The 25,014-nt window shown below is 42.6% G+C and overlaps 1 protein-coding gene across 1 annotated transcript in view; it reads left to right on the forward strand.

Annotated features, from left to right (window-relative positions):
• Nucleotides 1–25,014, forward strand: part of LOC124556400 — a 720,172-nt gene that overhangs the window by 603,686 nt on the left and 91,472 nt on the right. Inside the window, exon 7 of the mRNA XM_047130362.1 lies at nucleotides 18,902–19,051. Coding sequence (XP_046986318.1) covers nucleotides 18,902–19,051 — 150 coding nt within the window. The remainder of the gene's footprint in view (nucleotides 1–18,901; nucleotides 19,052–25,014) is intronic.

Here is a 25,014-nt window from a genome sequence, read left to right on the forward strand (position 1 = left end):
CATAATGAAAAGAAGAGTGATAACCACAATAATAATAAAAGTAACAATAATAAAAAAAAAACACTTTAAACAAGAATTCAGTGCTTTTACGAATCTTAAAAATTTGTACGGAAAGTGGAAAGGTGTCGGCAGTGGCATGGTTTGCCAACCCCAAATCATTTTCACAGCGCGTAGTCCTACAACGAGTGCTCCGAAATGCTGCAGAGGTTACACAATTCATCTGCATTGTGCTTGTCTACAGATAGTTAGCATACTGTCCATGAACGGTCAGCTAATGTATCAGCTCATCCGAATAGTGAAAAAGTCTCTTTTTTTGTGTCTCCCTGATGGCAACGAGAAATTCATATGTTCTCGTGCCTTTGCCTGAAGTGTTCCATTAACTTTGCCACAGTTGTACAAAGAGATCTTATATTAACTTTTTCTTATCGCCCCCAGCTCCAAGTATGCGCTGTGCTTCCGTTTGCTTTTCTTGACTACCAAGTAAATTGGGCATATTCCTGGAATTACCAACAATGCATCACTCGGTGTCCGTTAACCTCAGTAGCACACTTCGTTACACTTTTCCGACTAATTAAGTTAGCTCCACAGGCTGCAATCCATCATGCAAAGGCTTGCACCTTATCCTACAATTGACGCTGATATAAATTGCGGGTGTGCTCTAATTGATTTGAAGGGAGCCGAAATTATTTTCTTCATCATATTTGTACCTGTTCTGTCTCCCTCCTACAAATGATGTGCGAAATTACGAGGTTCATCCAGGAATGACACTAAATATATCGCTACAACGCTTCTTCTAATTGGTAGATCCTTCAATTTTATTTTAATTTCTTTTTCAGTACGAGGTACGTAGCTTTGCGAGGTGCTGGTAACAGTTTGACACTCCTGTCTCATCCTTCAACGAGCGCAACATTACATTTGCCTTCTATAATTATTCTCAAGAAACCGCTTACGACGAGCAACAAGTTATCTGCAAACGCTACCAGTGCATCTACATCAGCTTTTTCTTGTAACTTATGAAGTATTTCCTTCAATGCTAAATCTCAAAACTCTGGTCCACACACTAATCGTTGCGGCCTGCATTTCGTTATGGTCTTCGTAATTGCCTTCTTTGGGAATATTATAGATGGAGGACTCTCGTGACAGTAGTCTCTTATGCAGTTGTACAGAGCCTTTGGACATTCTAACTTCAAAGCGACCGAAGAAAAACAGCCACCATCGGTTATCGAAGCGTCTGTAATATCGATCATCATCGCTATGGAATACATCGAATGTGTGTCTGTCTAGCGAGATCGCCTTGTTTGAATAGCCTCTTCTAAATCCGTACAACTGAGGGCTCATCCCGCGTAGCATTGTGTGATCTATGGTCACTAAAGTTTCATTCAGATTTGATGATTTTTTTGTTATATTTTTGTATTCGGGATCAGTAGAGCATATACAGTGGTTGGCCAAAGTAATATGAACAGTCTGGCGTAAATTCTTCATTTCGGAACATTGTGTATTAAAGTACAGTATCTGCAACGCGCTGATGTTCGGTTTTGTTTTCTACTAGAATTACGAAGTCTCTTGGTGTAATCGGAGCAGTCAGTCTTTCTCCACTTGTGGTACTGTGCTGATATACTGTTGTATCGGACCTTGCAAGTTTCAAACGAGGGCAAATTACCAGTGCTCGGTGAGCTGATATAACATGGATAGCAGTCGGAAATCTACTAAGGGATCGAGAGCTGTAGCTGTTATTGCTATGACAGCTTACAGAGTCCATGGAAAACTTCGTCTGCTAAACATAAGAGCATAAACAAATCTATATTTTAAGTCAGGGACTATAAGACACTGAAGAGGACTGTTACGTCTAACAAGAGCACCCATGTCACGAAAGGTGCTACCAAGTTCCGAATGTCGCCAGCGAACACATTGGTAACATAAACGATGCCACGGAACTACAGAAACTGAACGTCATTGGTAAAGTCGCTGTTGCCAAAACTCAAACTCGCTTAATGTAAGGAAGGGCTTTTAGTTGTGAAACGAGCATGAAACGCAGGCTACCAATAAAATTAATGTGAAGTATGGTCAGTGAAGAATATTTTAGGACTGTTCTATGTAGCAGGAGATGTTTGTATATGGAGAATGGCACACAATCAAATATGCCTTTTTCAAATTTGTGAAGCATTGCGGTGTTTTTGTAACGGTAAGACTGTCATAACGTGTTTCTCAATGATTCTTATGATCATATTGAAAGAAAATGTAACTCCTAAGATGCATAATACCGTTCTACGTGACAGTGTTCAATTGTAGTCTACCTCCGTAGCTCAGTTGCCAGCATGTCTGGCTGCTATACAGAGGACCTGGCTTCGATTCTCGGTACTAACAGTTATATATATATACACGAGGGCCTCCCGTCGGGTAGATCGCTCGCCTGGTGCAAGTCTTTCGATTTGACGCCACTTCGGCGACTTGCACGTCGATGGAAATGAAATGATGATGAGACACTAACAGTGATATATGCTTGGTGGGGAGTCTAGACAGGGATGCTCTCAGCCTCGTGAAACCACTCGATAAGCTACCTGAATAAAATGCAACGGCTCCAAGGTCAAGAAAGTCGACAACTGTCGGGAGGGCCGGCCGGGGTGGCCGAGCGATTCTAGGCGCTACAGTCTGGAACGGCGCGACCGCTACGGTCGCAGGTTCGAATCCTGCCTCGGGCATGGATGTGTGTGATGCCCTTAGGTTAGTTAGTTTTAAGTAGTTCTAAGTTCTAGGGTACTGATGACCTCAGAAGTTAAGTCCCATAGTGCTCAGAGCCATTTGAACCATTTGAATTGTCGGGAGACCGATGTACTAACCCATCCCTCACCATTCCGCTTCCGATCACATTATTGACAGAGGAAGACACGGCGGTCGCTCGGTCCTGATTGCTCCATAAGAGCCAGAGCGCGGTGATTCGGTTTTAGTTTTTTTTTTCAGTAAGTGGAATACACATTGCTCCCAACATGGATTTACAAGTTAATAATGTCTCCATTTACATGGCTATAAACAACCAATATGAATCTGGTAATCATGACACTGAAATAACACGGCATTCCCGGCCTCCATTATTGGTAAATTCAAATATTCTCCAACCACCGTGATATGTCTTGGAAAAATAATCAGTCATCTCCTTCAACATATTTTGAAATTACTACAGCAGTCTTGTATTTCAGCTCATTAAACTATCTGAGTACCCGTCATTGCCCTCCCGTGATGTATTCCAGTATTCTATTAGTCCATCTTCTCCTTGCGCCTTTCTCTCTCCATCTCCCCCTTCCCCAACCTCTCTGTCCTCCACCTACACCCCCCTCTCTCTGCCCATCTCTTTCTCCCCCATTCACTGTCCATCTCCTCCTACCACCATCTAATTCCATCTCCTACTCCCCTCTCTTTGCTCATCTCCTTCTACATCTATAGATCATCCGCAAGCCACCTTACGGTGCCTGTTGGAGGGTACGCTCTACTACTACTAGTCATTTCCTTTCCTGTTCCCCTCGCAAACAGAGTGAGGGAAAAATGACTATCTATAAGACTCCATATAAGTCCTAATTTCTCAAATCTTATCTTTGTTGTTCTTACGCGCAATGTATGTTGGCGGCAGTAGAATCGTTTGCTTGTCAGCTTCAAATACCGGTTCTCTAAATTTTCTCTATAGTGTTTCTCGAAAAGAACTTCGCCTTTCCTCCAGGGCTTCTCATTGGAGTTCCCGAAGCATCTCCGTGACATTTAAGTGTTGTTCGTACATACCGGTAACAAACCTAGCAGCCGGCCTCTGAATTGCTTCGATGTTTTCCTTCATTCCGACCAAGTACTCAAGAATAGTCCGCAAGAGCGTTTTACATGCGGTGTCCTTAACAGGTGAAACACTATTTTCTAAAATTCTCTCAATAAACCGAAGTCGGCCATTCGCTTTCCATACCACAGATCTCTCATGCTCGTTCCAATTCATATCGGTTTTCAACGTTAGACCCAGATATTTAAACGACTTGAAAGTGTCAGGCAGTACATTAGTAATACTGTAACCGAACATTACAGGTTTGTTCTTCCTACTCAGCTGCATTAACTTACATTTTTCCACATTTAGAGCTGGCGGCCATTCTTCATACCAACTAGAAATTTTGTGTGTGTTTGAATTTCTAAGGGACCAAACTGCTGAGGTCATCGGCCCCTAGACTTACACACTACTTAAACTAACTTATGCTAAGAACAACACACGCACCCATACCCGAGGGAGGACTCGAACCAAGGCGTAATCCGGGACATGGCGCCACAAACCGCACGGCCACTCCGCGTGGCTCTAGAAGTTTTGTCTAAGTCGTCTTGTATCTTCCTACAGTCACTAAACTGCGACACCTTACCGTACACCACAGCATGAGCAAACAACCGCAGATTGCTGCCCACCCTGTGCGTCATATCACTTATCAATGTAGAGAGCAACAGCGGTCTTATCACACTTCCGGGGGCACTCCTGAAGATATCCATGTCTCTGATGAACATTAGCCGTCGAGAACAACTTTCGGGGTTCTATTACTGTTCATCTCCTCCTCCCCCTCTCTTTGTCTACCTTATCCTCCTCGTTTCCTTGTCAGTCTCTTCTTGCCCCCTCTCTCTGTCATCTCTCCTCTACCCTTTTTCTGTCCATCTCCTCCTCTTTCCTTTTTCTGTTCGTCTCCTCCTCCTCATTCTCTCTCCACGTTGTCACAACCACCACAATAGATGGCTGGTGGTTATTACACCCATTGTATTTCATTCCAGATTGTAATAAACTGCACAGTACATTTGTTTCATATAGTTCCTGTGGTTTAGGATGAGATTTCTGCCCGTGGTTTTGCCCACGTACGCACATGTCAAATGTATTTCACACATATTTAATGAACTTCACAAGTATCTGCACACATGTTTCATCTGTGTCTCTAGTGAATTTCACCTTGCAGTTTCATTTTCACACAGCTGAGTGTTAATGACGTCGTATCTCCTATGTTAAGGTGCGTACGATGATAAAATTTTGCAGGTACATACAGTGTTGTACGAGGCTACTGCCTGCGAACTGTGTTGTCATGGAGTTAGTAGTAAAGAAGTAATTAATTTGAACGTCATGCATAATGCGTCAGTTTTTCACGCTTCTCAGTATTCATGAGGCATATATCTTGAACTGTGTGTAGTAAAAAGATATAATTTTGCTGGTACATTCGGTGATATACACAGATGTGACGAAACTCATGGGGTACCTTCTAATATCTGTGTCCGAACTTCTTTTTCCCCGTGTAAAGTAGCAATTCGACTTGGCATGGACTCAACAAGCCGTTGGAAGCATCCTGCAGAAATACTAAACCATGCTGCATCTATAGCCGTCCATAATTGCGAAAGTGTTCCCGGTGCAGGATTTCGTACACGAACTGACCTCTAGATTATGCTCCACAAATGTTCGTTGGGATTTATGTCAGCCTATCTGGGGGAACAAATTATTCGTTGAAATTGTCCAGAACGTTCTTCAAAACCGATCACGATCAATCGTGGCCCAGTGACATGGTGCATTGTAATCCATAAAAATTCCATCGTCGTTTGGAACATGACATAAATGAATGACTGCAAATGGTCTCCAAGTAACCGAACGTAACCATTTCCAGTCAAGGATAGGTTCAAATTGCGCAGACGACCCAGTCCATTCCACGTAAACACAGCCAACACCATTATGCAGCCACTACCAGCTTGCCCAGTGCCTTGTTGACAACTCGGGTCAATGGCTTCTAGGTTATGAATTTTAGGCGCGAGCGGACTAACATCCCGAAGAACAACTTTTCTGACTGTTTCATATGATTGCATGAAGGTTTTTTGCGTTGTACGCAAGTTCAGGGGCACTATATAGAACACGTAAAACACTGGCATCACCATCTCAGCTTTTCTCTACTTTTTATTAATCCAGTCTTGAAACTTTTAGGGCAGACGGGGTATGTTCGGCCTCTCGGGAGCTCGATACATGGAGCCGTTAAGATCTTGCGTGGAACTGAGTATGGCCGTCCTGGATCCATCGATTCCATATTCACACGACAGTCGTTGTATCACGACCAACTAAATCACCAATTTCACTGAACGGTAAACCATAATCGCGATAGCTATGATCCTGCTGTTGCCGAGTTTCGACAAGTGCTAATGGACGTTTCCCTTCCCACATGAGGAGTAACTTGTTCATCTTCTTACAAAGGAACAACAATCAAACGAGATTTCTGAGTGAGAAACACTCGTGTAGTCTTTCCGTATACACAGAATGTAGATGGTGTTTCTGCTGCCTATTTAGTGCACTTGCGCTAGAATACTAGTAATGAAGTTGACATTTTCATGACGCCTTCATTTTGTTGCAATTTTAATCATGAAGTTGACATATTTTCATGACGCCTTCATTTTGTTGCAATTTTAGTGGCCAGTAGTGTATTTAAACTAACCTGCATCAGGACCAAACAGCCTCTAAGCAGGAGGATAGTATTGAAAGACTGTTGTCTGTGTACTTTAACTCGTTCAGTGTTGACAGAAGTGACTACGTTTATTCACTCACGCAGCTATAGAAAGAATAGGAGGTGGTGCATTTTTATACATAAAATTGCTTGATCTTATACTCTCTCTGCAAGCAAATGTTATCAATTACTGTTTAACATAATGTTGTTCTGGAAGTTTCATTCAAATCATACAGTTTATTGTTTCAGACAGAGTGTCTTCATTGGATCGTATGTCTTGTTACCAGTCCCTGCGTTACATAACGACGTAATCTTAGTTTCCGTCTTCTCTTAGGGTACTATATCAATCCAGACGGTAGCAACTATTTCAAGTCGTCTTATTAAATTAGATAATCTATTAATATGGATCCATTTCCCTCTTTTAATAGTATAGATATCATTCTCAAGAAGACTACCACCCGATATGCAGGAAAAAATCTGCCAATACCGCTCAAAAAAAATCGTGAAAAAGATACTATAACTACAAAACGTAGGAACGGCTTTCTTCGTTTCATCAGAATCATATCGATAAAACGTTGGTTTTATTTTTATCGTTACAAACGAGGAACAAATTTCCAGTCATTGAGACGGGTGTTACGATTAATCAAGGAAAACCCCCAGTTAGGAAACGGGGCCAAATTTAGTTGGTTACTGTCGAGTCCAATTTACATTTTCTTTATTGATTACTTCAACCATTAAAAGTCATTTCTTTAGCACTTGACCAGGAACAGATCCAAAAAAGCTACCAGGCATGAGTGCCTTTGCAAAGCCGTTTACTTAAAACCGGCTTTGATAAAACATTTGATAAATCAAAATTTTCCAAGCAAAGAAATTAAAAACTTTACTGTTAATAGCCGTGCCATTTTACTTAAAACAGACTTTGATAAAGCATTTAATAATAAAATTAAGACTTTCCAAGTAATGAAACAAAAACACCAATCTGCATACAATTTCGCTACTGAACATGTAGGGAGCCACTTCTCTTTAAATTTTGGCACAACAAGATATTAAATTACAAGGGCTCGCTAACAGGGAGGCAGAACTAGCATTTTCAAAGGATGCCAAGTAGATTAAAACAATCAAAGTAAAGATACAGTCATTCACCTTTTACTCATTCACCTTTTACAATAACTAACAATTTTGAAGCCACGTAATTTTAAAAAACCCACTAATGAAAGGCAAACTTAACCTTTTTGAACAGTGGCCAAAAACAATCAGAGTAGAATACAATCATTTAACATTTTACAATAACTAACAACTTTAATACCATGTCTTGCCACCAAAATGTCCTGGGATAGAAACAATTAACCGACCGGGTGTAAGGGCGGCCACAATTGTCTCCCGAAGGATGCTCAGGCTAGAAGCGGACTAACAGGCCCACAACGCCTCACATCTACATCTACATCTACATCCCTACTCCGCAAGCCACCCGACGGTGTGTGGCGGAGGGTACCCTGAGTACCTGTATCGGTTCTCCCTTCTATTCCAGTCTCGTGTTGTTCGTGGAAAGAAGGATTGTCGGTATGCTTCTGTGTGGGCTCTAATCTCTCTGATTTTATCCTCATGGCCTCTTCGCGAGATATACGTAGGAGGGAGCAATATACTGCTTGACTCTTCGGTGAAGGTATGTTCTCGAAACTTTAACAAAAGCCCGTACCGAGCTACTGAGCGTCTCTCCTGCAGCGTCTTCCACTGGAGTTTATCTATCATCTCCGTAACGCTTTCGCGATTACTAAATGATCCTGTAACGAAGCACGCTGCTCTCCGTTGGATCTCCTCTATCTCTTCTATCAACCCTATCTGGTACGCATCCCACACTGCTGAGCAGTATTCAAGCAGTGGGCGAACAAGCGTACTGTAACCTACTTCCTTTGTTTTCGGATTGCATTTCCTTAGGATTCTTCCAATAAATCTCAGTCTGGCATCTGATTTACCGACGATCAACTTTATATGATCATTCGATTTCGAATCACTATTAATGCGTACTCCCAGATAATTTATGGAATTAACTGCTTCCAGTTGCTGACCTGCTATTTTGTAGCTAAATGATAAGGGATCTATCTTTCTATGTATTCGCAGCACATTACACTTGTCTACATTGAGATTCAATTGCCATTCCCTGCACCATGCGTCAATTCGCTGCAGATCCTCCTGCATTTCAGTGCAATTTTCCATTGTTACAACCTCTCGATATGCCACAGCATCATCTGCAAAAAGCCTCAGTGAACTTCCGCTGTCATCCACAAGGTCATTTATGTATATTGTGAATAGCAACGGTCCTATGACACTCCCCTGCGGCACACCTGAAATCACTCATACTTCGGAAGACTTCTCTCCACTGAGAATGACATGCTGCATTCTGTTATCTAGGAACTCTTCAATCCAATCACACAATTGGTCTGATAGTCCATATGCTCTTACTTTGTTCATTAAACGACTGTGGGGAACTGTATCGAACGCCTTGCGAAAGTCAAGAAACACGGCATCTACCTGTGAAGCCGTGTCTATGGCCCTCTGAGTCTCGTGGACGAATAGCGCGAGCTGGGTTTCACACGACCGTCTTTTTCGAAACCCATGCTGATTCCTACAGAGGAGATTTCTAGTCTCCAGAAAAGTCATTATACTCGAACATAATACAACTGATCGACGTTAGAGATATAGGTTCAGCAATCACATCGACCTCAAGCGAGGGCGGGGGAGGAGGAGGACTCAAATCAGGAACCATAATCCCTGCCCAAAAATACTCTTCCACCCAGGCAGTACTAATAAGAAGCGGGAAAGATCACTGTCTATAAATACACCGGCGACAGGGACAGGAAACCCGAACGCAAGAGGCCACAAGGCAGAAAAGACGCTGGTTGCACAAACCAAAATTCTTCAGTTAAGATCTAAACCTTTAATCAACTCAACTTGCAGTTTATCAGAGAAACAGCAAGTGAACTCCGATGCAAAGGTTCCTCACACCGAAGCGTACCCAACTGGACACAGTCACGCAGCCACGCGCTCTGTCACCGGAGCCTTCGTCTTCTCTGTACCCACGGTGGCGAAATACCACTCCTCAGGTTAGGCGAGTTACTAGTCCATCGTTCCCGCCTCCAGACGGAAAATTTAAAGACATCCGTTGCCGCTCCCACCAAGTAGTGGCTCGGAACCACAGCCGTGGCCCCCGGGTGTTCAGAGCAAGAGCTTACAGCTTTGTCCCGTCAACTCGTCCCACACGTCTCGCACCGCCAGGATAGACCACGCGGCTTCTCGGAACAACAGCCAACTCTCCACCGCCACGCCACGCCGTGGCCTCATCGTACGACATTCTCTAATTCCCGATTTTAAAAACCGACCGTCCGACTCGTCACCGCTAGTCAACCAACCGGCCATCTCCACAAAGATCTTATTCCCTTACACAAGGCTAACAGGAAGCAACGACTCGAAGATCGATAAGACCAGACACGCCAACAGAGGGGAATCTCGACAGAATCGTACGCAGCATAATGATAAATATGAAAGAATCAATTAACGATGGAATGGAAGGTCTCAGAACAATCTTAACAGCGCGATATATGTTGAGAGCCGACACACGGCTCAGTCATATACAGTTCAGCTAAATAAAAATATTTGAATGCTCCTTTGACAAAGACACTCAGCAGGTGATCCATGAGCCCCCTCTCCACCCCCTTTCCACCGCCATTCTGTACAGCTCACATTTACATTTTCGTTTGTTTAATTCACATTTACATTTATGTTTAGGATAAGGCTTCAGCTTTTGCCTTCTCCAGCCCACTTATTTCCACTTACAACTGAACACTTTCGGTTCCACTTTATCCAACTTTTCCACTATTTTATTTTAGACTACGTATGCCATTTCATCACACAGATCAGCAGCCCCTCAAACCACTACCGTTGTTTCTCGACTGTCTGTCACTGGAATTAGATAGTCATACGTGAAATGTATTCGCAGTTTCGAATACAAACATCCGTCAGCTGTATAAGGGTATGTCGACAATGAACATTTCTGCCGCTTCAGGACTCGAACCAAATTCCCCCGTTTACGCGAGCGCTCGCCCTAACCACTTCGGCTATCCATGCACGACCCAAGGCTAGACCCAAACATCGAAAAGTCGCAACTTGTACTAGTACACACATTATGTAATTCCCATACGAGGGAGGACATTTTAATTGAAAGTTGTTGCCTGGTACCGGCGGATAAATGCGATACTGCAGCCCATGTCCGAAGGAACACTGCATCATTCTTCTTAACAACAATATACTGCAATATCGTATCGGAATTAGATAGATTCCACGGTTGCCTGCAACTAACGAAGGTAATTTACATCAATTTCTTGCCAATGATATTGTAATGTTTTACAGAACTGTATACGCCTGAAGCAGACAGAAAATAATCACAGAAAACCAAAAACTATAAAGGAAGTGCACTTGTTACATGGTTCTATGTCTGTAAGGATTTCGCCATTTTCAAAACGCTAAAATTCTAACCGTCTTTCCTTTTTAAACTGGTAAAGACAATTGCTAATCTTCGGCACGGTTCAGCTGATGTGGTGTTTCTCAACTAGTCGAGCAGCTACAACCTACAATGCATATCAGACTGGCGAAACGACAACAAACTGAGAGGACCCAGGAAAGAGCTGCCCGATCTGTACTCGTTTATTATATCTGTGTCGTAGCTATAGATTCACAGTTATTTCCTATCGGTTACACACTTGGTTTCGTTTCGGTTTCTCAGACAAAACTCAGTCAGTTGGTTCTCTCCCCTACGGATGGGAGATATTTAACGTAACAATGAAAGTAATACTCTTTTTGAATGACCTGTATTACACAAATAATCCGTTCCACGCTGAATCTTTTTCATTTTTAAATAGGGTAGGACTCGACAAACAAAAGCATGAGGTTCAAATACTTACCTCGTTTACAGTTGTTTAAGAGCAACATTTTCAGCCGGCCGCTGTGACCGAGCGGTTAGGCGCTTCAGTACGGAGCCGCGCTGTTGCTACGGTCGCAGGTTCGAATCCTGCCTCGGGCATGGATGTGTGTGATATCCATAGGTTAGTTAGGTTTAAGTAGTTCTAAGTCTAGGGGACTGATGACCTCAGATGTTAAGTCCCATAGTGCTAAGAGTAATTTGAACCATTTTGAAAAATTCCAGTTTTTATAACAATAATGTTCTTCTTGGCGTTTTAATCTAAGCTGTGTCATTGTCGTTGTAATAGGTAATGTTCTGTCTCAAATTCTAGTAGTCACAGGCAACTCCACGCGTCCAGGTTATCCATGCCTGGAGCGTGTCCTCTTGCTTCGGAAGCAGTCAGCTGGTGCTAGGTGTTGGAATCTGTTCCGATATGCAACTGGAGTTCTCGTGAACTGTGCAAATGACGCATTCGATCGTAAAGCATGAAGCATGTTTCAGCCGCCACCGCTGAGGCCTTCGGCATACTGTGGGGAGAACAGAGATGGGCTACACTGCTGTTACTGCTGTTTTAGTCTTCAGTCCATCAAAAAAGTCTTCAACTAATAACTGAAGACGACAACAGCTTAGCCCATCGCTACTGTCCACAGTGTACGCCGAGGACCTCAACGGAGTCGGCTCTGACATCACTGGGCTGACACGACAACATTTGTTAAGGTGAAGGCGGCTGAAATGTTAAATTGTGTGGCACTTGTCACGTATACTGTGCTATACTCGTTATTTTACTGTCAATACTAAATACTTGTTCATTTTAGGTGGATTAGTTGTTGCGACTTGTGCAATGCAGATGAATCACCCTCACAAAAACAGACACGTTCACTTCATATGAAGGGTAGCTCAGACAAATAAATGAGTAAATGTGCGTGAAAATCTTCGCACAATATCCTGAACAAGATTACGTGTGGGATCCGTAGCACTAAATGTTACCTCTGGAACTCAGAAGGCCGGCCGCTGTGGCCGAGCGGTTCTAGGTGCTTCAGTCTGGAACCGTGCGACCGCTACGGTCGCAGGTTCGAATCCTGCCTTGGGCATGGATGTGTGTGATGTCCTTAGGTTAGTTAGTTTTAAGTAGTCCTAAGTTCTAGGGGACTGATGACCTCAGATGTTAAGTCCCATAGTGCTCAGAGCCATTGGAACCATTTGAACTCAGAAGAAGATGCTGAAACGAGGTTCTATTCATTTACAGAAAGCACTTAACATGATTGAAGTTATCGACCAAAATATAAGGACGATCAAAAACTTCTGTCTGATGGCTTTGCTGCAGAGTATATGAAACGTAGCGAGACACCGTTGCCGGTACATAAGCACCGACATGTAGCCAACGAATTAGTATGGCATTCGTGTCTTTCCGACTAGGGTGCGGTAAAGGCGGAAACTTGAAATATGGCTACGTTAATACCAAATGCATCCAAACAGGATCAACGTGCTGTTATTCTTTGTTTGGCTGCCGAAGGAAAATCTGTTGGAGAATGAAGAATGTACATGGGCCAGCAAGTCTGTCGAAAACCATCGTTATGGAATTTTGTGCTGATCGTAATTCGACAGAAGACGCCAGTCGACCTGGAAGGCCAGCCTCATCCATTTCGTTAACTCAGGCGGGAGACATTATATAGTCCTGATGTCCCGCCAAGCGATTACAGCGTTTGGCCGCTTAAAAAGGCCTTGAAGGGTCAACGATTCCTGTAGGACGAGGATGTGTAGCAGGCAGCTGCGGACTTCTTCATGCAGCAGGGCACAGTGTTTTACCAAACTGGTATCTTTAATCTTGCGCGTCTGGGATGGTTGCCTTAATAGTTATGTCCATTTTACCTGGTTGACATACTGGTTCTGTGCTATACGGCCTTCGAACAAAATTTTTTTATCACCTCTTGCATTATAGAGGTTGCCAGAAACCTAAGAAAATGTGCCTACGTGTTATTTTTTTCTTCTTAGTATATATTAAAGGGTTGACAAAAATCATGTGTAGGTTGCATCCGTATTTATTTTCATACTTGTTGATAGTTTGTCATTAGAAACAAAAAGCTTGCTGTTAATAAAAATGACACTTTTCTTCTGGTTTCCTTTCCATGATTATTATTTTTCTACTCCTATCACGTCTTCTTTAGTCACCGAACTGTGTTATGCAGTTGTAAGATATTGTTCTCATATTTGAGCACGGCATTTCAAATTCCCGTTAGGACATCCAGGTTTCGGCTTCCCGCGATTTCCCTAAACCACATAAGGCAAATTCCTGGACGGTTCCTTTAAAATCGTATGGCCTAATTTCTTCCCCATCCTTCCCCAAACTGATCTTGTGCTTCGTCTTTAATAATCTTGCCATCGACGGGATGCTAGACCTTAGTCATCATTCTTTTCTACTCAGTCATTACGAGTATAATATCCCTCAGTGAATGTAATAATTATTAGGTTATTTAACTTCCTATGCTTTTCACTTTTTAGCCACGAAATGGGTATTGATTCCACTTCTGTCCTGACACCAGTAAGCCTGTTAATAGGAAATTTCGCCAACTCATCTTCTTTTCCTGCCCCGGTCCAGCATTACATTCGCCACACATTGGTAAAATCGTTTTTGTCATTCGTGGAAATCAGTGTAACATATGACGCTCAAGGCTTGAAATCCACTATATTCACGTGTTTCATTAATGGTTTGAAGTCTGTGTTTATTTTGCAGAAAATACTTATTTTTTGAAGTGACAATTTATACATTCTTACTTAATTCCAGAAGCCGCAATCAGGCTCGTAAGTATGGATTTTTCTTAAAATATCTTGATATTATTATTGTTGTTGTTGTTGTAGTCTTCATATTTCACAATATAGATTAAATTGTTAGACACAGTCAAGTCTACTCCATGTTACTTCCAGCATCCTGAAGAGAAGTCCTGGAGGTTTAATGATTTTAAAATTCTTCACGCAAGACATGGGCCATTGTATATCTCGTATTTTACTACCTTTACTACTTCCAGGGGTACTAGAGAGAGGGCTCTTCTAGTTATGTGGAACTGATCCAAGAGCACCAGTGATGACGGCGATGCCATCACTTTTCACATTCCATATTCAACTGACATCGATGCTCAGCACCTGATATTACAGTTTCGTCAGAGATGTGTTAACATCACACGGAACTGAGACATCGGTTAAGAAACGCTACCTCTTATTTTGTCGAGCTTGTTAGGTGCTACCGATTGGTAGGTACGTACATCTTCATAGTACAGGATAGCGTCCATCCGGCTGTCGTGGCCGCTTTAGATTTGTAGTCATACGATTTGTTTGAGTGTCTACTACCCCCACAGCTACATTGATGTGCAAAACTAAAGGACGGAAGTAAGTTTCACATCATGTGACACTGTCAAGTAACATAGCTGTCACCCAAGTCGGAAAGACACGAATGCCACACTAATTCGTTGGCTACATGTCGGTGCTTATGTGCCGGCAACGGTGTCTCGCTACGTGTGTGCGAGTGCCTTTGCTAACAGCACGAGCCGGCCGGAGTGGCCGAGCTGTTCTAGGCGCTACAGTCAAGCGGTTGTAAGCGCTTCAGTCTGGAACCGCGCGACCGCTACTTAACATGATTGAAGTTATCGACCAAAATATAAGGACGATCAAAAACTTCTGTCTGATGGCTTTGCTGCAGAGTATATCAAACTTCGATCATACATAGAAAGAACACATAGTACAGAAGGTAACTCAGTGAGAAGAACAGAAATGAAACTTTCATTCAATGACAAGAATTACACAGAAACCATTGCGATTTATGGTAGTCCCCTAGGACAGGGTACCATCATGAATCGCATTGACTTCTGTATAATTATTGTCTTTGAACCAAAGTGTCATTTTTGTTCATCTCGCTGCGTATGTCTTTCGGTTACCTTATGAGCTGTACTATAGTAGTTATTTGTATGTATGATCGAAGTTTCATCGTGCTATGCTATTTGGTAGTTCACACTATGTCCTTAAATTTTGCACGGAAGTGTGTGTATACAGGGTAAAACAAAAAAGTATGGCCTAACTTCCAGGAAACATTCCTCACACGTAGAGGAAGATAACATGTTGTATGATCATGGATCCGGAAATGCTTTATTTCCATGTTAGTGCCCATTTTCTACAACTCGTCAACACATTAATCGTCTACTTTTAAACGGAGCATTTTCCGTAGACAGCGCATCGGCACCATGGTGAGGGATGCACCTTGTCCAATGAACGACTCGCAGAAGTGTGCCCGTGCACGAAAATTAACTGCTGATAGTACCTGTACACAATGTACGTACGGCAGGTTCTCATGCAAGACTCTGCAGACCACCATGTGGTCAACATTACTTGTTGCACATCCCTTGTCCCGTAAGACGACGACCAACTGCTTCAAACGGCCTCCCGCCGGGGCACCGTCGTTCTGGAAATCCCTGCCGATACAAACATTAAGCGCCACGGCCATTACCACCTACTAGACCGTACAGCAAATGGGCGTCTGCCAACTGCGCATTCGAGCACACTTCCATTGCACTGTAGCGGATACTAAGTCCGTGATGAACACTTAATAGTTAATGGTACGTGCTTGATGCTAACAGAGCAATGAAGTTAGCCGCATATCAACACAAGCAGTGAAGTGAGTCAGACGACAACGTTACCTTCGTTCATTTGGAACAGCAAACGCTGATGGTAAACCTAAGAATTACCACTTACGAACCAACCAAAGGTAAACAAGAGGCTATTTTGAGCATCTCATGTGAGATAACATTTCAAATAATTTTAATACGTTCTGTTTCTGTGTGTTTCCTGTCAATAATCTGATTATGAAGGGGAATATAAAATGAGCTGTAACATGGAAATAAAGCGTTTATAGATCTATGTACATCTAACAAATTTTATTTGTCTACATGTGAGTTTTGTATCGTAAAAGTTTGGCCATATGTTTTTGTACAGCCTGTATTTGCCAGTGAAGGTATGAGTACACTTTATTGTGCCCCTTGAGGAATTCTTCCGTTGTGAAGACCTTCTTTTCGTTAGCTTTACCCTGTCTAGTAAAGAATCCGTTGTACTGAAGTTTTACGACCGTATACCCTTCCTGCTGCCGGGGTTGTCAATTACCTAAGGGATGGAAGTGGTGTGTCCTGCCAGTTGTGAACTGTGTATACTTTGTTCTGTGTCTGATCGAGTTTTAACAGCTTGTGTATCGTATTTTGTGAGGGTGGTAGTGGGGACTACACCAGCATTCGCATAATGGAACGTGAGAAACCGCCTGAAAACCGCATCAGACTGATCGATGCCTCAGCCACACTCGTTAATCCGTCGCGAGGTTTCGATCCGTCTGACTCATCAACCCCCTCCCCCTCCACCCCCCCACTTTCGTTGCGTAGATACGGCAGCTTTATATTGTGTGATCCGTTGTCACAGAATGTATTCCACAAAGTCAACATCTATAATCATGATTGATTTTCATTATCACTTTTCCGTAGTTCTTCGTCGTTAAGGCCTATCTTGAGCAGACACTGTTAAAGCTTCTGATTCTCCTCACATTCTTCCTCTTTTAACCGCAGATGCGTTTGATCTCTTTCAATGTTGTTTTGGTACTGAATATGTAGGAACTTCTATCTCCAGAATAATTTTTGCTTATTCTGAGCCAAAAATTTTATGTTAAATTGCAAGAGTGAGTACGTATCAGTGTATTTAGCATTATGTGAGAACTTTCCTTGCAATATTTTCATCCTGAGGAATAACTCCTCTGTTTCCATTTGCCATCTCAGATGGTATTATTTGACACAATGGCGGATCATTCACGTGCTGGAATACACTCGTGGGACATCTAGCTATAGCATTACAACATGCTGCCTCTATATGTCTCGAACACCGCTCTTATTTCTTACGTGTCACGTATACTCCGTCAATATCCTCAACGGCGTGCATAGCACCTTACGTGGGCGTGCGTAACACCTTACGTGGTACACAGATTTCATGTCCTCCGTCCTGTTGATAAAATATCGTGTTAGGACCAGTCTGCCAGGCCTAAGCTGTATTCAGTAACACGAACTGCTAGTGATTCTATTATAGTCACAGTTTTGTTCTTGGAGTTGAGTTCCATTATTAGCACCAGTTTTACCTTCCTACAACATTTTTGGACAACTCTTTTCTTCGCTGTTTGTTTTTAAATTTCGTTATTTTTTTGGATACCAAGTCACTTGTAAATCTTCTCAGGTTCCAGATTTCTTATATTGGTATCTTCATCGAAGTGAATGTGCTATACTTTAAGATTCTCTCTAATCACGCTTACTTACGCACATTTCTCACGGCCCTGCTTTGCACTAACGTCACCACTAAACCTTTTAACAATACTTCATTTACGTTCTTTTCATTTGTTGCAAGTAGTATCATTTCATCCATGTAAAAATGACTATTTTCTGCTTGTCGTTGTGTTTATAATGGATAGAGTGAATAATTTAGTTCTCTGCAGAAAGGAAATGCAAAATGAGAGAGGAAACAAAGAATCATTGTGAAATATTTCCCTGTGCAATCTATGTCAAATGTCAAATGTGTGTGAAATCGTATGGGACTTAACTGCTAAGGTCATCAGTCCCTAAGCTTACACACTACTTAACCTAAATTATCCTAAGGACAAACACACACACCCATGCCCGAGGGAGGACTCGAACCTCCGCCGGGACCAGCCGCACAGTCCATGACTGCAGCGCCTGAGACCGCTCGACTAATCCCGCGAGGCTGCAATCTATGGTTGTAAACGCTGTTGACTATCATTTACACACGTGGTGTCTCTCCTAAGAGTCGTGAGGCACATTTTCTCTTGTGTTTCGGCATATACTTGTAATTTCGTTTTTGCAGTATGTAACTTGAGTCAGCACAAACAAATATTCCTCATCACGTCTTTTATGCGACGTCCAGTGTCGACGGAAACGGTCGGTTTGCTTCCCGTTACAAATAAAATTATTTTGAAAGTGGACTTTTACGAGCCATTTCGGTATAGTGGCCCAGATTATTCGATTTATCGACAGGTTTTAACAAGGAAAGTGAAAGAAGATGAATAACAAGTATTACAGCAGAGGCTGGGCAGCGCTGCTGCATGGTAGCACTAGTTAGCGCTTTAATGTTGTTTACATGTGACGTTGTAGAAGCACAGCTATGGCAACTGAAAAGAAGGTGAATGTTCAAGCGTTCTCTATTTACTTCGAATGAAACATTGTACAATTATTGTTCTGTGAATGTATGTCTTGTAAAAAGGTTATTTTGGATGTTTCAGTCAATTAGCGAACGAAGAGAGTGAGAAAAAAAAACGAACTATGAAAGTCTGAATCTTTTAAGCAATTCTTCTTGCCAGACTTTCTTTGCAAACGAGTCATCTGGAGAAAGGCACTTGCTTTTTGCCGGAACGTGTTTTTTGTGACTAAGTTATCTTGCTTTCTTATTTTTATAGGCACTGATAGTAAGAGAAGACCGTGGTCAATGAATATTCCACAGTCCTGGCTGCTTCACGGATCAGCTGAGGATATCAATCGGCCCGAATTTCCAAGCGGATCTTTGCGAAGACAAAAGCGTATACGCTACCGATCGGCGACTACACTTGGTAAAACAATTCGTTACTCGTGCTAATAAAGAGTGATGTCTTACTAACATTTACATAACTGTTGCATTGGTGTGTACGTGACTAACATCCTAACGAACCGAAACTAACCAGTACCTCGTAATACAAATTATCAACACCATATTTCACTTTCGGACAGAGACCTCGAAAATTAACAGTCTGCATGATATAGTCTCAAAATTAAGCATAATACTCGCTGTTCACCATAATCTTTGAGTTATGCATAATGCTCTAACAACGCACTACAAACATAGATTTAACGTTTAGTTTCTCTAACTTAATAAACATCTGATGAAAGTCCATACTATCATAGAAATTGCATATACTTTCGACTACTCGAATATGTTGATCCAAACAGGACATGGTATCTAGATTTTACTGTTGCTCTTGTGTTTGGTATATGCTACATAAATACTGTATAAATTTTAATTCTCGTTAAACTGGTAATGACAGATTATTATCTACCCCCTGACTTTTAGATATTTCCGATATAAATACTCCGTCATTTCTTATGATACTATGAGCTACCGAATACTTAATATTGATACCGATAACACAGGTATCTGTATTCAATCATATCATTAATAAAAGGAACGTCTTTATCCAACAGAGGACTGACGAGGAAGAAAAAAACAACCCATCTTGTCTTGTCTTTACCTTTGCCAGATTTGAGTATCATGGGACCATTGTGGTCATTATTGCGAAAGCAGAAAAGAGTCATCAACCTCCACCGCACTCTCTTAAGGAATTGTAATAATTTCTTTGTGAAATCTTGTCAGTCTCCAGTGACCAGCACTCATAATTTACGTACAATGATCTTCTACTGGGACCGCTACGGTTGCAGCTTCGAATCCTGCCTCGGGCATAGATGTGTGTGATGTCCTTAGGTTAGTTAGGTTTAAGTAGCTCTAAGTTCTAGGGGACTGATGACATCAGAAGTTAAGTCCCATAGTGCTCAGAGCCATTTGAACCATTTATTAATCTTCTACTGGATTAAAATCGTTTCCGGTCGCAAATGTTATCCTACACCACATGAAGTCGGTGTTCTAGATAACTTGTCCAAGCCTTAAGTATCTCAGTAGTTCAAGCACTCAGAAAAAATATCAGGTCAGATATCATGATTTGGCAGAGACAACCAAAGAGAAAACTTAATATTTTAAGCGGCATTGCGGAAAATAATGATTCAAATAGACTTTTCAATAAGAAAACAGTTTTCCTTGTAACAGTGGCACGTCCCTGTCGAAACACATACTTTTATTTGTGTTTGGAATATTTGTCCTTTATGGCATTATGTTTGTATTCAATTTTAACCTGTTATTCATACATAGAAACATATCATAGTTTCAGTATTCCGATATATAATCTGAAAAAGGCGTTTTATTTTAACGAGGTGCTTAAAACAGTTAAAGACGCAATCAGTAACTTTCACTACCGTCGATGTTGATACTTTTATTCCAATATTATCGAGATATGTGAAAAATTTTCGGTATTGCTATGGATATTAATATCGTATCGAATGTGATTATGGAGCGACACTAATTTAGGTACTTGGAGCCCTGTGAATAGAACCGTTATTGTCTTGTTAGATATAGTTACCTTATGGGAACCACGGGTGTCCTTCCACATGCCCATGGTCATCAGCTTTTCACCTCACCCCCAAGATGGACAGTTCCAAGTGCCTGTGCAGTGATTATCATAAACTCAAAGCCTGCACCATTCCTGACCTCTACCCTGTCACACTTCTACTCATCTACAACATCACTAGTGCAGAAGCAACTAAGAGGGTTGGAACTTTAGTAATGGCAACTATTTATTTACACCTCGTACAAAATAGATACGTGTTTCAAAGGTTTACCGACCTGTGTACAACCCGTTGCCAGCGATGTGAAAGTCGTAGGAAACTCTTACCAGTACCAGTTGTGTTGACAGTTCGAGCGTCGCGGTCTATTGCCAGACGAATTTGTAGCAGTTCTGAAGCGAGTGCCGTGAAGCGTTCCCTTCAGTTTAGAAATTGAGTTGAATTTACGAGGGCTTAAGTCAGGGGAGTTCAGTAGGCGGTATAACACTTAGCAGCACCAGCAGTCAAACAAATCAGTAACAGCTTGTACTGTACGTGCTTGAGCATTGTCCTGCAAACTGATGGTCAGGTCCTGCAGAAAGTGTCATCATTTCTGTCTCTACGCTGTTCAGTTTTGGAACACAACCAATGTGCACTCCGTGTGCATACCGGGGGGAGTCATTCCAGATGTGGAAAGGGTCCTTCCGGATGCCATGAAGGGTACAGGGTGCACCCATCTGCAGGTGGTCGCTCATGTCGGCACCAATGATGTGTGTCGCTATGGATCGGAGGAAATCCTCTCTGGCTTCCGGCGGCTATCTGATTTGGTGAAGACTGCCAGTCTCGCTAGCGGGATGAAAGCAGAGCTCACCATCTGCAGCATCGTCGACAGGACTGACTGCGGACCTTTGGTACAGAGCCGAGTGGAGGGTCTGAATCAGAGGCTGAGACGGTTCTGCGACCGTGTGGGCTGCAGATTCCTCGACTTGCGCCATAGGGTGGTGGGGTTTCGGGTTCCGCTGGATAGGTCAGGAGTCCACTACACGCAACAAGCGGCTACACGGGTAGCAGGGGTTGTGTGGCGTGGGCTGGGCGGTTTTTTAGGTTAGATGGCCTTGGGCAAGTACAGAAAGGGCAACAGCCTCAACGGGTGCGGGGCAAAGTCAGGACATGCGGGGACCAAGCAGCAATCGGTATTGTAATTGTCAACTGTCGAAGCTGCGTTGGTAAAGTACCGGAACTTCAAGCGCTGATAGAAAGCACCGAAGCTGAAATCGTTATAGGTACAGAAAGCTGGCTTAAGCCAGAGATAAATTCTGCCGAAATTTTTACAAAGGTACACACGGTGTTTAGAAAGGATAGATTGCATGCAACCGGTGGTGGAGTGTTCATCGCTGTTAGTAGTAGTTTATCCTGTAGTGAAGTAGAAGTGGATAGTTCCTGTGAATTATTATGGGTGGAGGTTACACTAAACAACCGAACTAGGTTAATAATTGGCTCCTTTTACCGACCTCCCGACTCAGCAGCATTAGTGGCAGAACAACTGAGAGAAAATTTGGAATACATTTCACATAAATTTTCTCAGCATGTTATAGTCTTAGGTGGAGATTTCAATTTACCAGATATAGACTGGGACACTCAGATGTTTAGGACGGGTGGTAGGGACAGAGCATCGAGTGACATTATACTGAGTGCACATCCGAAAATTACCTCGAGCAATTAAACAGAGAACCGACTCGCGGAGATAACATCTTGGACCTACTGATAACAAACAGACCCGAACTTTTCGAATCTGTATGTACAGAACAGGGAATCAGTGATCATAAGGCCGTTGCAGCATCCCTGAATATGGAATTTAATAGGAATATAAAAAAAGGGAGGAAGGTTTATCTGTTTAGCAAGAGTAATAGAAGGCAGATTTCAGACTACCTAACAGATCAAAACGAAAATTTCTGTTCCGACACTGACAATGTTGAGCGTTTATGGAAAAAGTTCAAGGCAATCGTAAAATGCGTTTTAGACAGGTACGTGCCGAGTAAAACTGTGAGGGACGGGAAAAACCCACCGTGGTACAACAACAAAGTTAGGAAACTACTGCGAAAGCAAAGAGAGCTCCACTCCAAGTTTAAACGCAGCCAAAACCTCTCAGACAAACTGAAGCTAAACGATGTCAAAGTTAGCGTAAGGAGGGCTATGCGTGAAGCGTTCATTGAATTCGAAAGTAAAATTCTATGTACAGACTTGACAGAAAATCCTAGGAAGTTCTGGTCTTACGTTAAATCAGTAAGTGGCTCGAAACAGCATATCCAGACACTACGGGATGATGATGGCATTGAAACAGAGGATGACACGCGTAAAGCTGAAATACTAAACACGTTTTTCCAAAGCTGTTTCACAGAGGAAGACCGCACTGCAGTTCCTTCTCTAAATCCTCGCACAAACGAAAAAATGGCTGACATCGAAATAAGTGTCCAAGGAATAGAAAAGCAACTGGAATCACTCAATAGAGGAAAGTCCACTGGACCTGACGGGATACCAATTCGATTCTACACAGAGTACGCGAAAGAACTTGCCCCCCTTCTAACAGCCGTGTACCGCAAGTCTCTAGAGGAACGGAGGGTTCCAAATGATTGGAAAAGAGCACAGATAGTCCCAGTCTTCAAGAAGGGTCGTCGAGCAGATGCGCAAAACTATAGACCTATATCTCTTACGTCGATCTCTTGTAGAATTTTAGAACATGTTTTTTGCTCGCGTATCATGTCATTTCTGGAAACCCAGAATCTACTATGTAGGAATCAACATGGATTCCGGAAACAGCGATCGTGTGAGACCCAACTCGCCTTATTTGTTCATGAGACCTAGAAAATATTAGTTACAGGCTCCCAGGTAGATGCTATTTTTCTTGACTTCCGGAAGGCGTTCGATACAGTTCCGCACTGTCGCCTGATAAACAAAGTAAGAGCCTACGGAATATCAGACCAGCTGTGTGGCTGGATTGAAGAGTTTTTAGCAAACAGAACACAGCATGTTGTTATCAATGGAGAGACGTCTACAGACGTTAAAGTAACCTCTGGCGTGCCACAGGGGAGTGTTATGGGACCATTGCTTTTCACAATATATATAAATGACTTAGTAGATAGTGTCGGAAGTTCCATGCGGCTTTTCGCGGATGATGCTGTAGTATACAGAGAAGTTGCTGCATTAGAAAATTGTAGCGAAATACAGGAAGATCTGCAGCGGATAGGCACTTGGTGCAGGGAGTGGCAACTGACCCTTAACATAGACAAATGTAATGTATTGCGAATACATAGAAAGAAGGATCCTTTATTGTATGATTATATGATAGCGGAACAAACACTGGTAGCAGTTACTTCTGTAAAATATCTGGGAGTATGCGTACGGAACGATTTGAAGTGGAATGATCATATAAAACTAATTGTTGGTAAGGCGGGTACCAGGTTGAGATTCATTGGGAGAGTGCTTAGAAAATGTAGTCCATCAACAAAGGAGGTGGCTTACAAAACACTCGTTCGACCTATACTTGAGTATTGCTCATCAGTGTGGGATCCGTACCAGGTCGGGTTGACGGAGGAGATAGAGAAGATCCAAAGAAGAGCGGCGCGTTTCGTCACTGGGTTATTTGGTAACCGTGATAGCGTTACGGAGATGTTTAATAAACTCAAGTGGCAGACTCTGCAAGAGAGGCGCTCTGCATCGCGGTGTAGCTTGCTCGCCAGGTTTCGAGAGGGTGCGTTTCTGGATGAGGTATCGAATATATTGCTTCCCCCTACTTATACTTCCCGAGGAGATCACGAATGTAAAATTAGAGAGATTAGAGCGCGCACGGAGGCTTTCAGACAGTCGTTCTTCCCGCGAACCATACGCGACTGGAACAGGAAAGGGAGGTAATGACAGTGGCACGTAAAGTGCCCTCCGCCACACACCGTTGGGTGGCTTGCGGAGTATCAATGTAGATGTAGATGTAGAACCCCCAGCTTAGAGACAGAAGTGATGACACTTTCTGCAGGACCTGACCATCAATTTGCAGGACAATGCTCAAGCACGTACAGCGCAAGCTGTTACTGATTTGTTTGACTGATGGGGCTGCTAAGTGCTATACCACCTGCTGCACTCTCCTGACTTAAGCCCTCGTAAGTTCAACTCGCTTTCTAAACTGAAGGGAACACTTCACGGCATTCGCTTCAGAACTGCTACAAATTCGTCTGGCAATAGACCGCGCCGCTCAAACTGTCAACACAACTGGCACTGCTAAGAGTATCCTACGACTTTCACCTCGCTGCCAACCGTTATACACAATGCTGGTGACTACTTTGAAGGTCAGTAAAACTTTGAAACACGTATTTGTTTTGTACGAACTGTAAATAAA

The sequence above is a fragment of the Schistocerca americana genome, chromosome X, assembly GCF_021461395.2.
Source record: "Schistocerca americana isolate TAMUIC-IGC-003095 chromosome X, iqSchAmer2.1, whole genome shotgun sequence".
In the NCBI taxonomy this organism is placed as follows: domain Eukaryota; kingdom Metazoa; phylum Arthropoda; class Insecta; order Orthoptera; family Acrididae; genus Schistocerca; species Schistocerca americana.